Source organism: Glycine max, chromosome 5 (assembly GCF_000004515.6).
Source record: "Glycine max cultivar Williams 82 chromosome 5, Glycine_max_v4.0, whole genome shotgun sequence".
Classification (NCBI taxonomy): domain Eukaryota; kingdom Viridiplantae; phylum Streptophyta; class Magnoliopsida; order Fabales; family Fabaceae; genus Glycine; species Glycine max.
The window spans coordinates 1,855,812-1,871,131 of NC_038241.2; the positions used below are offsets into that span (position 1 = coordinate 1,855,812).

A 15,320-nucleotide genomic window follows, 5' to 3' on the forward strand; every position below is an offset into this window, starting at 1 on the left:
ACGAAAGAAGGATTTCCGGAAATCTTCCAGAAGAAATTTCTTCAGGAAAAGTATTAAGAAATATCATTATTGATAGAGCAAAAATAGTTCTTCAGTAGGAGGGTTCTTCCAAAAAAAAGTTCTACCGGAAAGTTTCCGGAAGCAGGTTCTTCCGGAAGAACATAAATTGTTCTTCCGGAAGAAGGTTCTTCCGGAAAGATTCCGGAAGAACCTTCTTCCGGAAGCTTTCCGGAAGAACCTTCTTCCGGAAGAAGAAATTATCTTTTTTAATGCAAGGACAATTTTGCCCATTCACCTAATTGCTGGGTGCACCAGCAATGTTACTGGGTGCACCTAGCATGTCCCGTGAATAAATGGGCCTCGGCCCGTTTATCTGACAAAAAAAAAATAGAGAGAGAATTTTGCTCTTACCTATTTAATAAGTTCTACATAAACCCATTCCTTTCCTCGAAAAATCACAGATATCTTGCTAGGGTTTTAGGAAAAGACACTGTCTCGCGAGTGAACACAGGTAATCTCAATTATTCAATCTTCTTCTTTTTCTTCTTCAGTTTTCACCATGTTTCTCTTCGTTTTTGTTTAATCTCACTTTTTTTCCCTTTCATTTCCTTTTGATTCGATTTATCTGTTTACTTTTTTTCGTGTAGATCAAATATATTGCTAGGTATGGTATTATACGCGTTTTTCTTTTCCGTTTTCAACCGGCGAACTTGTTTTCTTCGGTGATCGTGAAATCTGTCTTGAAATCAGAGAGTTTGAGATTTGAACTTGTTTTGATATTAGTTTTGTTGGCTGCTGAGTGAACTTGAATATTTTCTCTCTGGATAAGCGAAGTTTGTTACGTTGCTGTCTTTAGGGTTCTTGTTTAGAACCAAAACAAAGAAATGGTTTAACATTTCATATAGGTTTATGGTTAGGATTGGGTTTTCTGATACTTGAGGTGTTAATAGTTTTTAAATGTGTGTTTTAAGCTATATGGTGTACAGAGTCATTGACATATGTTTCCTTCAGGTTACAGCAATGGCTTTCTTTGGTAGAATTGGGAATTTATTAAGACAGACAGCAAGCAGGCAGGTTAGTTCAGAATTGCGATCATCCCCTTCGTTTTTTCAGGCTATACGCAGTATGTCATCTGCTCCAAGCACAAAGCTGTTTATCGGAGGTGCTTTCGAACTTCATTTTGAGTTGGATGCTTTTTATGTTTTTTTCTTCTTTGCATAGTTGATAATAATGATCTGTGTACATATTTGTATGTAACAGGTGTTTCATATTCTACTGACGAGCAAAGTTTGAGGGAAGCTTTTTCAAAATATGGTGAAGTTGTTGATGGTAAGTAGTCAGATTCTCTGTCTTTTCTTTTTTTTTACTTTTGTTGTATTTAACAAGTTGTTTGCTGGGGGGAGTCAATGAAATTCTGTTGACATATTTTATGTTAATTAATTTTCTATTCAGTGATAGTTTCTCTTGAATGTCACGCTCTTTGTAGCTAGGATAATTATGGATCGTGAAACTGGTAGATCCAGAGGATTTGGCTTTATTACATACACTTCGGTTGAGGAGGCATCAAGTGCCATTCAGGCCTTGGATGGTCAGGTAACAGACTATTTGTTCCTAGTGTTATAATCTTGCTGCGAGTAGCATTGGTTGTAATGGTTGCTGCAAAATGATCATGTGCTGAAGCAAACCCACCCAATCTGTGGCAGTATGCATGTTGTGCGTGCTATGCTAATTTTGTTTACCTAGCATTGTTTTGTACTTGGCAAGCTTTTAAATTGTTCTCATGGTGGACATGATGTGGCCTAATAATGCAGTTCTCAGTTGGGGATGATGAAGTTGTGATGGCCATATCAGGTTATGCGGACCCATATTTAAATCCTTTGTTTTAAAATATGCAGTTGTTTTAAGTAAAATACATGTCAATATGGGCCTTATTTTAGCATACATACATCTCTTCTTACTAATGCTCATAGTTGTCAATAGCACACCAAATAACAGCGCTATGACAGAATTGAGAAGCTCTGCTTCACAGTTTGTAGTAGTGGCAGTTGTGATTGTGATGGCAGACATAATTACAGAAAAGTGTGGCTGGAGGGGGGCACTATTGGAGCGGGTCACAAAGAAAACCTATTTTGACCATGAAACAGTGTTGTTTAGGGCTGTTGAGGATCAATTTGGGATTTGTCCCCTCCTTTATTGAATCAGAACCGAAAATCCTTCTTTCTCCGTCAGTTGCAGGCACTCTTTTATGAAGTGGCACCCATTGTTCTCCTTTCTGACAAACACCCACCCTTTACTGGCAACATTTCCAGCATTTTTCTGGCCAACTGTTACAGTTCTTGTCTTTTTGGCCATCCCTGACCTCTGCTGATTCTGTGCCTCTCCATTTTTCTTGGTCTTCCCTGACCTTTGTGACAATTTTCTAGAAAACCTGCCACTGTTTCCAGTCAAATGTAACCCTTGCTTCCTTGCTCTATTTTGTCCCTGTGTTCTGATTTTTAATCGATATAAAACAGGCCCTTAATCATACTGTTTTGTTCTCTCTAAGTTTTACCCTTTAATTTCTTTATTGTAATTGGTTAGAATAGTGACCATCCTGCCACCTGCTATAGCAATTTTTGGGATTGGCTGCTCTGTACTGTAATTTGGGATTGACACCTATGTAATTTTTTATTCTATGTTCACTGTCTGTGTGGGTCCTGACAAAAGTAATAGGAATATATTTGTCACTTATTATTTTCAAACAAGATATTTGGTTAATTATTAGAAAGCCCATTAAAAGAGAGAACCATTATCCTGGCTGTTATCAGTCTTCCTTTTGCTTGATAGGCCCTTACAATATTGGGTATCCAGTTAAGTGCGATGCATTTATTACATGTCTATCTTATTATGGTAATTTTCAGTAACTTTTCTGTGATGTATGCGAATGTAATCCTTTCCTGGTGATGTTTATCATCTTGTAGTTTGTATTTTTTGATCCTTCATTAACCTTTTTGTTATCTAATTTTGCAAATTTTATGACTAGCAACAAGATATCATTTGTTACCTTGTGCTTCATTGTTCCTGTGTAACATTTTCAGGACCTACATGGTCGCCCGATTAGGGTGAATTATGCTAATGAAAGACCTCGTGGATATGGTGGCGGTGGCTTTGGTTCATACGGTGCTGTAGGTGGCGGTGGCTATGAAGGTGGTAGCAGCTATCGTGGTGGTTATGGTGGTGACAACTATAGTCGAAATGATGGGAGTGGTTATGGATATGGTGGAGGCAGGTATGGATCAGGCGGCAATTATGGGGACAGTGGCTCTGGCAATAACTATTCAGGAGGCTATGCTGGTAATGCCGGTGGTGTAGGCAATCATGAAAGCTCTACTGGTTTTGCCAGTAATGGATATGATGGAAGTGTTGTGGATGGTGGTGTTGGTGCAGGTAGTGGCACTAGCTTTGCTGATGGCTATGATGGAAGTGCGGGGTCTGAATTTGGCAGCAGTGGCCAATTAGATAGCAAAGCAAGCAGCAAAGGAGATGAGGATTTTGGTGATTACAGGGATGACAACGATGCAGATGATTTTGCCAAGAGGGCTTGATGGAATTTAATAGTTTTTAGTTTTCTACTGCTCGTGTTCTGTATCCTACCTCTTCCTAAAATCTCTATGGACTTCAACCTGGTGAGCATTTCTGGCAAGTTATCTTGATCAGCTGGACATGGATGGGAACAACGTTATCTAGGTCCATCTTAAGCGTCTTTCTTCCCTTATTTTCTTAAGAGTCAGATATCTCGTTTTTGTTGCTTACTTTGAGGTGATTGTATTAAACCAAATTGAGATATTCATACAGCATGTAAATCTGTGAATTGTTGCAAGTCGGGACAACAGTTTGAGACTTATGTGGGAATTCATATCAAGTGGTTTAGTTCTGGACGAAATAACATTTTTAAACTGTCATTTGAAATATTACTCCTCCCTTGCCATGACCCCTTTTTGTCTTGGCAGCGGACGTGAATTGTTTCTGCTAATACGCGATAGGTTTTAGTCTACAAATATTATATCATTAATGAAGTGCACAAATTAATTCAACGTGTATATATATATATATATATATATATATATATATATATACAATTCTTTTTTTGTCAATTGAGATAATTTTAATTTCAGTGAATAACAAACAAATTTTTATTATATACAAAGCAAAAGATATTGTTTCAGTGTAATCAAATATCTTTGGGTGGGTTTGAGTCTTAAACATATAATTGTGTTTTGGGTTTGAGTCTTCAATATATAATTGTGTTAAATATTTGGAGGGAAAAAGAAATCTTCCAAGAAAGGTTAAAACATTATTAAAAAAAATTGAATATAATTTATCATCCTAAACCATTAATGAATCAAGATTCGAAATATTTCTGGAATCACAAAGTTCTTTATGATCTTAATTGAATTATGTAACTCTTTTTCACAGTAATCTCTTACTCCCTTGACAAAAATTTCTGAAGCATCAAAATCTTTAAGATGAAGAAGGTATCATTTAAATACTTGTGTAGTCTTAGTCTTAAACTTTTTCACTATCTTCATGTTCTATAAATTCTTTAAGCCGAAGTGCCTTCTCAATTTCATGACTAATTTTTTGTGCGGTTCTTACTCTCTCTCTAATTAAGTTTTTTTATGAATGTAATATTCTTTGAAAAATATATAATTAATGGTTTTTCCTATCTAAGGTTGTTTGCTGAATAGATTGAATCAATTTTGATAGAAAAATCATCTAATTTAATCATTTTATTTGTTAAATTAACCATTCAATCAGTTTTGTTTAAAATTTAAATTTAGTTTAATTCAATCCGATCTAAGCATTTAAAACAAATCATAATTTATACAATAAACATAATAAAAAATATCAAATATCTCATCTATAATCATTATATAGCTAATAGTAGTATAACTTTTTTAAATATATACTGTAATATTAAAAATAGATTTTCACAACTTAATATTTATATTTATATATTTCCTAAAAAAATAATTAGTGGTGATGATGGTGAGGTGATAGGTAGTCAAAATAAGATGGTGAGATGATGAAAGCAAGAGTGACAATAACGGTGATTTAATCTCATTTGCAGTTTTTTTCTAATTATGATCTAAAGACTCATTAAAAGTACTCATTGAAATACTACTAATCATCCACCATATAATAAATTATAATTATCACATATAAAGAACTGTTCTCAGCAAATATACGAAAAAGAAACGCAACAAGCAATGCAAGCATCTTATTGTGAATTGAATTCATCTCCAGCATTTGCGATGTTCCACTAAGGTTAGACCTTATTTGCAGAACGCAAAAACTAAATTTTGAATCTATTTGAGAAACAGATACTTCATGTGCAATATTCAAATAAGAATACGGCGAGGAAACTTACATGCACTATAAGTAATCCATCTGATAGGCCGAAAAAAAATATCATTGGTCCTATAGATTTTATCTAGAAATGCTAAAACTAGGTTCTGTCAGACTGTTTGAGACAGTGAACTCCAACATGCAAAGAGTGTCATGCTTATCATCAAACAAAGTATGCAAAGTTCACAAGCAAGGAAGCAATGGTGGGGCTCACAAGTACCATCTCGTAGACCATCCAAAATAAAAGGAGTGAATTGTGCTACTCTGGTATGGTGGGTTTGTTTGTGAAGAAATAAGTGAGAAAAGAAGGAAAATTTTCAATAACACATGTGGATCCAACACCTCTATTACACTACTTTAATTTAAATATTTTTTCTCAATTTTCTTCTACCCTACCAAACCAACCCGTATTTCTACACACATACAAAGTATTTGATATCAATGTTAATCTTCATCCATAGCATACAATATCCTTCTAGCATTTTGGAAAACAGGAGAACCTTTCTTGGTCCTTTCAACAATTTGTCTTATTAATTGCCTTTCCACCTCATAATCACACTCACAGTTTTCATCTCCAGTAACATCATTTAATTCATAATTGCTAGAGCTTAGCCCTTCCAACATTGTGACCTCACCAGAAGAGAGTTCCCTTGACAGTCTCTCTTCTTTATCAGTGGAATGAGTTAGGAGATCATTTGCTCCACAATGTTGAACCCCTAATGCATGCAAATCATGTGAATGTGAATCTACTTTGTAATCAGAAATATGGATGCTAGATGGTGAATTTTCTTCGAAGTCATCTATCTTTATTATTTCTTCATAAGAGGTGTCAATGTAAGCCCCGGGAGAGTCACCAAATAAACTCATAACTAAGGGTTCGGTAATAGGCTCACAGTCATCTTTAGTCAAGGAGGATGCTTGTCCACAACTTGAGAAATACTTTTGGGGATGACTCTCATGCTCAGATTCCATAAACCGTAATTTCCTTTGGCTATTTTCAAGGGCAATCTCAAGCTCCTGTACACGTCCCTCAAGTCTTGATTGGATAACTTCATGCAAGCACAGTGTTAGTTCATGAGGCGAAACAGCATAATTTACAGGAACCACAGTGTCACTGTCATCCTCATTTAGTTCTGAATGGACAAAATCTTTCCCAGGGATCACATCAGTTTGCAACTCACCTTGAGCAAAATCTGCTACAAAGTCAGGGTCAAGCTGCAAGAATTTTCGCGACATTAGCACACCATAGTCCCATGTTAAGCACTATTAAATTGAACATAAAAAGCATGGAATGAAGGAAAAGAGAAGAGGTAACTGTTGGAGACACAGTGAATAAAACAGAAGAGGGAAGTCACGTGTTAGAACTTAGAATTCCAATTTTAACTACAATAAAACCAATCCTGTAAAAGAGAAACACATGCTGCAGCATAAAACTAATGAAGCAAATCTTCAAGTAACAATAACAAATGCATTTAGCTACCCTAAGTTCTAAATATACAGAGCCTTAACATAGATAACTTGTCACTTGCATTTAAATTTGTTTTGCATACTCTATATATATTCTAACTGACATCTGTATAATTTTTCTCCAAAGAATATATATGGAAGTTAATCAACTAATCAAGTCATGACAAACACTCGGTTTGAAAAATATGTCTGAAGACTATGTTATTCTTACTTTCTGTTCCAGTCAAAACAGCATAATATTGTTCTTCCCCATTTCCTATTCATATGCTTACAAACACATCAGACGTTTACAACAACTGCAAGTTATGGGGGAAAAAATTGAGGCAAAAGCATACACTAAAAGCTACCTGCATTTCTTGCGGTTGAGATTTCACATTAACTACAGATATAGCCAAAGTAGAGCTTATAAAAGGTTGGGCAATCCCCACCTCAAGAATTAGCTTTTAGAGTTGAACTAAATCTAGTCTAAATTCAAGATGGTATCAAAGCCTGTCATAAATTTGCTATTGGGTCACCCTAAACTGTCCTGGTCACACAGCTTTCCCGGTGCAATATAAAAATCAAGTCAGTTCTACAATCTCCACCCTCTAGATGTCCAATCATGGGCGTGAGGGTGTGTGTTGAGATCTCACAAGTCACATCAACTATAGTAGAGCTTATCAAGATATAGGGAATCCTTATCTCATGAGTTAGCTTTTAGAGTTGAGTTAGGTGCAACCCAAATTCAAGATTTGCATAATGTATTAAATGACTAGTTTAAATTTTCTTTTTATTTATTTATTGGTGGGAAATAAACACATGGTACAGGAGGTTATCAGAACCAAAAAATCCTTCAAGTAAGAAAGTGACATTATATTTGACAATATGCATACAAGATATCCATAGTTTGCAGCTCAACATGCATCCAAGATATTTTCACATAAGCAAAGCTATTTTAAATTAGAAAAAAATAAAAAAATCAATATGTCATACTATGGTAACTAAACCAAACATATAAGAAATTATTTAAAGAAAGTATATTTCAGCAGCCATATTCCAAGACAATGAAATTTGCTTACAGGATCATGTCATTACTAGGAAATGCAAAAGATAAACATTTTATGCTTACCTCAACAAGCTCAGACAGCGGTCTTTCTGGGCTAGATTCGTTCATGTTTAATCCCAATCTCTCAAGTTCAGCTTCAAGCTCAGCTTCAATTTTGCTCATAGATTCTGATCTTTCTTCTTCCTTTTGATCATATGATTTTTTGTAGTCAGTTATTGGAGAGTTATCTGTGTGCTTTTCAGGTGAAAATCCATTTAGCTCCTTATCACAGAAGGAATGATCACAAGTACCCTGTGAATCATAATTTTCATTATGTAACTCCTTCACTCTCATTGAATCTTTCATTTCAAGTTCCTGTTGTAGATCTTGAACCAAGCTTTCAGTCTGCTTCAACAACTCTATTAACTTGTCCATTTCTCTTTTATTTGCCAAGATGGAAGTTATTATCCCAAAAGAAATCCCGAGACTGAAGAGAAATGTTTCATCTGATGATTATGTACGTGTCAACAAGAGTAGATAAAGCAAAACACACCACACAACAAGCACCAAAGACTTGATATAAACTCATGAAATAAATAGCAACCTACTTCATCAAGAAGTCAACATATGCCGTAACCAACACAGATGACTTGATTGGGTTATAAAGCTAGCTGTGATCAGCATGTTAGGCCTGGATAATAAAACCATTTTTTAATTAGTGTTAGGAATGCCATTTTAGGTCCTGAAGCAATTTTCCCCTCCGGACCAAAACAACCTCCATTTGTAAAGGAACAGTGAGATTGGCCAATTGTGCAAGATGGCAATTCTCAGGAAAAATTGGCGTGTGAATAGAAAAACCAGGATTCTGTAACATCCTTCCAATAAGTTGTGAGTTTAGACCTGTGCAAAACCCATTTGATTTTCAAAAACTCATTATATGAGTCTCATTCTCGGAGACTATTGAAATGTATATGAATATACACCCGAGTGTGTAAATGAAACAAGATTCCTTTACAAGATATTGTAAGTTTGTAACTAACCAGAGAATGCACAAGAGTCTAAAAAAATTGATATCACAATGAGCATACTGATAAATTTCCTAGAGGAAACAAGTGAAATACTCTCAAGACAAAACAAAACAAAAATCTAAATATAGGCCTGAAAGAATGTATACAAAGCAAATATTTGCAACACAGCAAAAGCTATAAAGGTATTTGTAAGTCAAAATTCAAGAACCATACCATGTTGAGTATGGATGTGCCTTCCACTAAGCACATTGCTAGTAGGGCTCAATCTCTTACTTCGTCCACTGCCTGCATTAAACTTCATCTTCTTGACATCATTAGAAGATCCAATTTTGGGTAAGCAAGGAACTGCACATAATACACTTTCATCCTTCACTTTACTGGCTTCTCCATGCAACATATATTCTCCACTTCCAGTTAATCCACTGAAAGAATCATCATCATTCGCTCTGCTGATCATTTGGTTTCCATCATTAACAAGAAATGACCTTGTCATTGTTGATGGTGATAAGACAGATTCATCCATTTGGGCATGCTCTTTGCACAGCTGAGCCATTAGGCAACTTTCTAAGGAGTTTGAAGGCCCACTAATATGCCCATACAAATGCTTAGTCCTATGAGAGGCTTTACTTCCAAAAGGACTATGGCCTAATTTTGCTGCAGACAAATCAGTAAGTAGGAAACTGCAACTGCCACCAACATAGGGGCTTTGCTCATTTCCATATCCAATATTATTAAAATTCGATACAGAGAGGGCATCACTCTCATTGCAATTCCTGAATGGCCTTACTTTTTCCCTATCAGAAGCCAACTCTATTGTCAAAAGACAATCCTGTGAACTCACATCTGAACCCCTTCTATCTAAAGAATCTCTCCCTGCTTGTGTGCAGAAGGGGTGGGTTGGGGACTCAGCATTCTCAAAATTGGAATCCTCTAAAGACAAAAGGGATGAGCCGTCACCATTCTTTGGAAGCTTGTTCAAATATTTAGCCAAGCACCCAGCTCCAGCAACGGCTGCAACAACCAACAAATCCATTTTGCCTCTTTAACACACACACACATATATCCACTACCCAAACCCCACAAAACAAATAATCTTCTTTATATGCATTATCAGCAACACACATGAAAGAGAGAAACTTTCAATCAATTTAGAGAAATTGGCGGAAACCACTATCCCTGATTCACTAACTAAACACATATTCTTCTCCCAACTCTCATTATCAATGAAGAAACCTACCTAGCATCCAATTCCAACGGCAGAGATGAAGAGAAGCAGCAACAAAAGGGACCCGTTTATGAGGAAACAGAAAAGAATGGAAACTGACGATGACAGTAAGAAAGTAGATTAGTTGGTTGCAAAAGCAAATTTTGGAAGTGATTAAGGCCTCACTGGCTGTTGGGTGCGTATACCAAAATCTATGTCTATGACTACGACACACAACCAAAGCTACCAAACCAAACAACCCTCAACCTTGCAGTTTTGGTACGAACAATGATAATACTTCCTAATTTTAAAGGAATAATAATTGAAAGAAAAACATGAATATGCACTTCAAATTGTCATTCGATCACACACGAATCCATAGATAGTAACTAGTAAGTTAGTTAACATTTTTACATAAAAAAAAAAATTAGTTAATTTTTACAATGCTAGAAAATGATTTATGATTAAATAATAACGAATTTGTTTTTACTTTAAAAATGACGTATTAATAATGATTTATGACTAAATAATAATGAATTTGTTTGTTTAAGTTTATTTAAAAGAAATTATAAAATATTTTTATTTTATTTTTATGTGTTATAAAAAAATATTATTTTTTATTTTTAAAAAATTTAAACAAACTTATAATTTGATATTTTTTGTTTTAATGATTTAATTCATAAAAAAATATGAATTAATTTGAAGTTTGATTTGAAAATAGATAAAGTTTGATTAATAATTATTTTCATCAATAATAAAATTTAGCTATTATTAAAATGATTCGATCTTAATTTTAATATCTTAATCACTTATATTTAATAACTTGATTTATAAGTTGATAATAAGTTGTTAAAGTAAAACATTTTTTATTAAAAATGTATTTATTATGTTTTTATATTCTTAATATAATGAACATTTATAATCTTATTTTATTTTCATTATTTAAAACCAATTCTAAAAAAATATATTAAGAACCTTTTTTTTTCCTGCCATGGAATTGTCATTGAAAAATTGAAGAGATAATGCAAAGTCTTTTTGGCAATCTAGAAAAAGTCTCTTTTAAGCTGCTGCGCAGTGGGGCGTTTTGTCTAATGTCTATTTCTTTGGTATAATGGCCGTTTCACAAGAAGATTCAAGGACCATAAATAAGAAATCATTATTGTCATTCAATAAATCCAACTATACTACAACCATCTAATAATCCTTCAACAAAATTATCAAGGGTGTGCATTTAATCCAAAGATAATCATAAATCGTGTCTCGTTATAATTTTAAAAAAATTATCTTATTTTATAAATAAATATGCTAACTTTTTTTAAAGAAAAAGTTAATTTTGAAAAAACTGCGTGTGCATAAAATTAATATTTTAAATATAAAATAATTTTAAATAACTTGAATAATTTTTTTAATCATAAATATGAATATATCTTTAAAACTGCTATAAGCCTTTATTCAAAATTAGTTTTTCTTAGAAAATAAAAGAAATTATTAATACTAAAATAAATTTTATTCAAAGCAAAATTAATTTTAAATAAGTAGTACTATACAATTTTATTTTTATTAATGCAAATGCATTTTTTTCTAGTGACCAAACAAGTTGTAACATTTTGAAGTCTTTTTAGTATTTATTGTTTCGTCTAACTCATGTGATATAATTAATGTTATCACACTTGATTTGAACTGATGGGTTCATCAATTGGCTTGGAAATCAAATACCTTATCGATTTGAGTTACTAAATGAATCGGCCATGCAACAGATAGTGAGTAAACCATTGTAAAAATCATTGTAACTGCATGAATTTTAATGAAGAAGTTCATCTTATTTATAAATATGATAAGTTAACCAAAATTTTCCCACACCAAAAACAAGTAGAGGCACAAAATATGTTGATAGTAGCAAATTTTGGTAAAATACTCATTTTAATATTCAATTGTGGTTACTCTATTTATATAGTTTCTCTTGTCCGAATTTATTTAACCACTATAGTTAAATATTAAATTCACTCTATGTATATTTTGTTTCTTAGCAAGAAAATGTCTCATTAGATATTTTATACTTCCAATTTTATGCTCAATATCAAATAAAGTAGAAAGTGATAGGCGAGGGGGGATGATATGTATTCACTTTATCAAAGATGGAAAAAAATGATAGTATTTAAAGTAAGGGTAGTAAAAGAATTAACAAACACACTTTATTCATTCTATTTATTATCCAAATGATAAAACAAAAATATTGATCCGTTTTTTATAAAATATTTTAACAATCAAATAGAACTTTTAAGCCTTTGTGTTTCAACTAAATTGCTGCACATTCCACACACCAAAAAAACACACGGTCTACCATTAAATATATATTAAAAATTTTAATATTATATATATTAATTATTTTATAATATAATTAACCTGCTAGAAGATTTAAAAAGATCAATTTGTATGAAGCTTATGAATTGGTCCAACCATATCAGCTTTACCGAAGAAAAAAAAATTGAAATTATGCTATTCTATTGGATATACCAATAATTGTGATCAGAGGCCTAAAGAACCGCATCAAGGCCCAGAACTCCCTCATTTGGAGTCATATTCGGTTATGGCATGCTATTATGCAAAACAAAACAAAAACACATGGTTATCAATGCGAATCCTTGAACACACATTTGTACGGTTATCTATAATGACCAGAATATGTGCTTTTTTTTTTACAATTTTTTTTACGTCCCTAATAAACGTGCTTTAAAAATTACATATATGTTTTCTAGCGATGCTATATTCTTGTATAACGAAGTCTTTTTAATTATTCCAATACTTTTAAATATAAAAATCATACAATATTTTCATCATCTAATAATTAAGAAAATAATAAGATGTGCTAAGAAGATATAATATTATTAAATATTTTTAACAGAAGATACTGAGTCTGGGGAAGTAAAATAAATACGGAAGTTAGTAACTCTCTCTCTCTCTCACACACACACATATATATATATATATATATATATATATATTAGAACATATAACCTAGAACTAATAACTTTTATTTTAACCAACAAGGTCTAATTAGTAAAGGAACTCATTCCAAAAGGATGTGACTAAATTTTTTTTTATTCAAAAACAAAATAGTAGTATATTGATTGGAAAATTTTAATTTTCTTATTATATTAAAAAATTATTATCATGCTTTTTTGTTATTTTCTCACGTATTACTTTAATTTTTATACGTTATTGTTCATCTCTCTCTGATCTCTTATAAAAATACAAGTAAGAAAATAGTAATTAATATTATCTTGAAATTTAGAATGATGGATAAATAGAAATAAAAATTTGATATTCATTTAAAATAAAATAAATAAAATGATAAATTAACATAAACTTAATGTCATAATATTTTATTTATTTTTGTAACTATTACATATCTCTATTGATTTAAATCTGAAATATTTGTCTTTCCTTTCCCTTTCTTCTTAAATTCCACTTCCAAACATATCCTAAAGATATTTTAATTTATAAAACATTTTTTCATAATAATTAATGGACTTAATAAACAGATAATTAAAAATAGACAGTTTAATAATTTAGTTATGAAAAAATATTAATTAATATTTTCCGTTTTTATTTGAAAAGGACACAATATTTAGCCAAATTTTTAAGACAAACAATGATTTAACCATTGAGTTAAATACATTATAAATTTAACTCGCCTTAAATTAATAATAATTACTTCACATTTTACATTTTCTTACCTGATATGAACTAAATTGAAGATTAAATGCTGAAAAAAATTAACTATTTTCAGACTAGTTTCTGTATACTCTAATTATTTTATCGATTTAGTTTCAAAAAATTAAAAAGGTATAAAGTCATCACTTGTAGCATGATTAGTTAAGATAACTAAGATTCAAACCTATGATGATTTACATTTACTCGTCCATCACGGTTGTCTGTTGTCTTTGCCCATAGTTTTCCCTCGTGTATTGTAACTAGTTGTCAGGAAAGTGCGTCAAGGTCGAGGCACATATTAAAGTCAGAGAACGCCGTCGATATTTTTTTTGGTTTTATAATAGTCATGCCCTATTTTACAGGTTATTTTTTTTTATAATTATATTGTTGGTAAGAATTATCTATCGACAAGCCGATGCTCCTTTAAGTATTCTCAATATTTAATAAGTTCATACGCCACTAAAATTAGATTATTAATTTAGAATTTGTATAATTTCTTTAGGATAAATAGTCACTTTTGTCCTTCAATTTATAATTCGCTGATAAATACGTCATTGAAAGATAAAAATACAAAATTTAATTCATAAAAATGTAAAAAGTGTTATAAATATGTCATGCCGTCAACTTTCATTTGTCGTTGTTAATAAAATAATCTACACGGAGGGGCAAATTTATCACTAAAACGATTGTCAACATGAATTGTCAGCATAGAGACATATTTATTATAATATTTTTTTTTACTTTTCATCTTCCCACTCCACTAACAAATGCGTTTCTAAAAGATGAAAATGTAAAATTTAGTACCTGAAAGTATAAAAAATATGACAAATATATTTGAACGTTAATAATAAATTGTGACTAATTATTATTATTATTATTATTATTATTATTATTATTATTATTATGCGTTTATAATTTACAGTTCTTATTCGTTTAATACTTATGCATTTTTTTAAATTTTCTTTTAATATATATATTTTTATTATTTTGATTTTCTTGTTAAATTTTAATCTTTGCTGTTAAAAAAAATTATCTTATAACTTATAATTTTATCACATTTCTACTAAATTTCACAGCAAGCACGATAACTTATATGTTGTTCTATATCTCGATGAATTTAGGAACTTTTACTTGTATTGTATCATTTGGTCTACGTACCGGAACTGATAATGTTTAAATTTATTTCATATCACAATTCCAACTTAAGTGTCCTCGAAAATAATATGTTGAGAGTTTTGAGTAGAAAAACACAACCGACTGCAAGATCAAATTTATTTATTTATTTATTTTTAAAAAGAATTTAATCAACTATTTTTTTATAAAAAAATCTCACAAAATTTAAACTAGATAAAGCTAAAGTGGAATTATAAGTTTTTTTCCTATATATATATATATACCCCTCAAATATTAAAGAATTCATTGGATCAACCTTATGTGCTTCCATTCGAGACAACACTTATTATACATAATATGAATAAAATGAAGACAATTACTA

General features: G+C 31.7%; 2 protein-coding genes across 3 annotated transcripts; one reads left to right on the forward strand and one right to left on the reverse strand.

Annotated features, from left to right (window-relative positions):
* Nucleotides 1-428: 428 nt before the first annotated feature.
* LOC100782808 (glycine-rich RNA-binding protein blt801) lies at nucleotides 429-3,922 on the forward strand. Its single transcript, XM_003524575.5, has 5 exons — nucleotides 429-511; nucleotides 1,012-1,162; nucleotides 1,261-1,329; nucleotides 1,487-1,593; nucleotides 3,078-3,922. The coding sequence occupies exons 2-5, from the start codon at nucleotides 1,021-1,023 to the stop codon at nucleotides 3,582-3,584; spliced, it is 825 nt and encodes a 274-aa protein (XP_003524623.1). The 5' UTR covers nucleotides 429-511; nucleotides 1,012-1,020; the 3' UTR covers nucleotides 3,585-3,922.
* Nucleotides 3,923-5,702: 1,780 nt separating this feature from the next.
* On the reverse strand, nucleotides 5,703-10,421 carry LOC100776932 (uncharacterized). 2 transcript variants are annotated; one of them, XM_014775417.3, is made up of 4 exons: nucleotides 10,145-10,421; nucleotides 9,121-9,918; nucleotides 7,964-8,385; nucleotides 5,703-6,603 (listed from the first exon to the last, which is right to left on the reverse strand). In XM_014775417.3, exons 1-4 carry the CDS (start codon nucleotides 10,149-10,151, stop codon nucleotides 5,833-5,835), a joined length of 1,998 nt encoding a protein of 665 aa, XP_014630903.1. In that variant the 5' UTR covers nucleotides 10,152-10,421; the 3' UTR covers nucleotides 5,703-5,832. The 2 variants fall into 2 exon arrangements, with proteins under 2 accessions (XP_014630903.1, XP_003525445.2); XM_003525397.5 differs by having other exon boundaries at nucleotides 9,121-10,420.
* Nucleotides 10,422-15,320: the final 4,899 nt, after the last annotated feature.

Excerpts from the sequence above, each read along its gene's own strand:
- LOC100782808 (XM_003524575.5), top strand. The coding sequence starts at position 1,021 with ATGGCTTTCTTTGGTAGAATTGGGAATTTATTAAGACAGACAGCAAGC. Across the intron at positions 1,163-1,260 it reads CACAAAGCTGTTTATCGGAG|GTGTTTCATATTCTACTGAC; the intron begins GTGCTTTCGAAC and ends TGTATGTAACAG. Across the intron at positions 1,330-1,486 it reads ATATGGTGAAGTTGTTGATG|CTAGGATAATTATGGATCGT; the intron begins GTAAGTAGTCAG and ends CGCTCTTTGTAG.
- LOC100776932 (XM_003525397.5), bottom strand. The coding sequence starts at position 9,940 with ATGGATTTGTTGGTTGTTGCAGCCGTTGCTGGAGCTGGGTGCTTGGCT. Across the intron at positions 8,386-9,120 it reads GCACATCCATACTCAACATG|ATGAAACATTTCTCTTCAGT; the intron begins GTATGGTTCTTG and ends CATAATCATCAG. Across the intron at positions 6,604-7,963 it reads CGCTGTCTGAGCTTGTTGAG|CTTGACCCTGACTTTGTAGC; the intron begins GTAAGCATAAAA and ends AAATTCTTGCAG.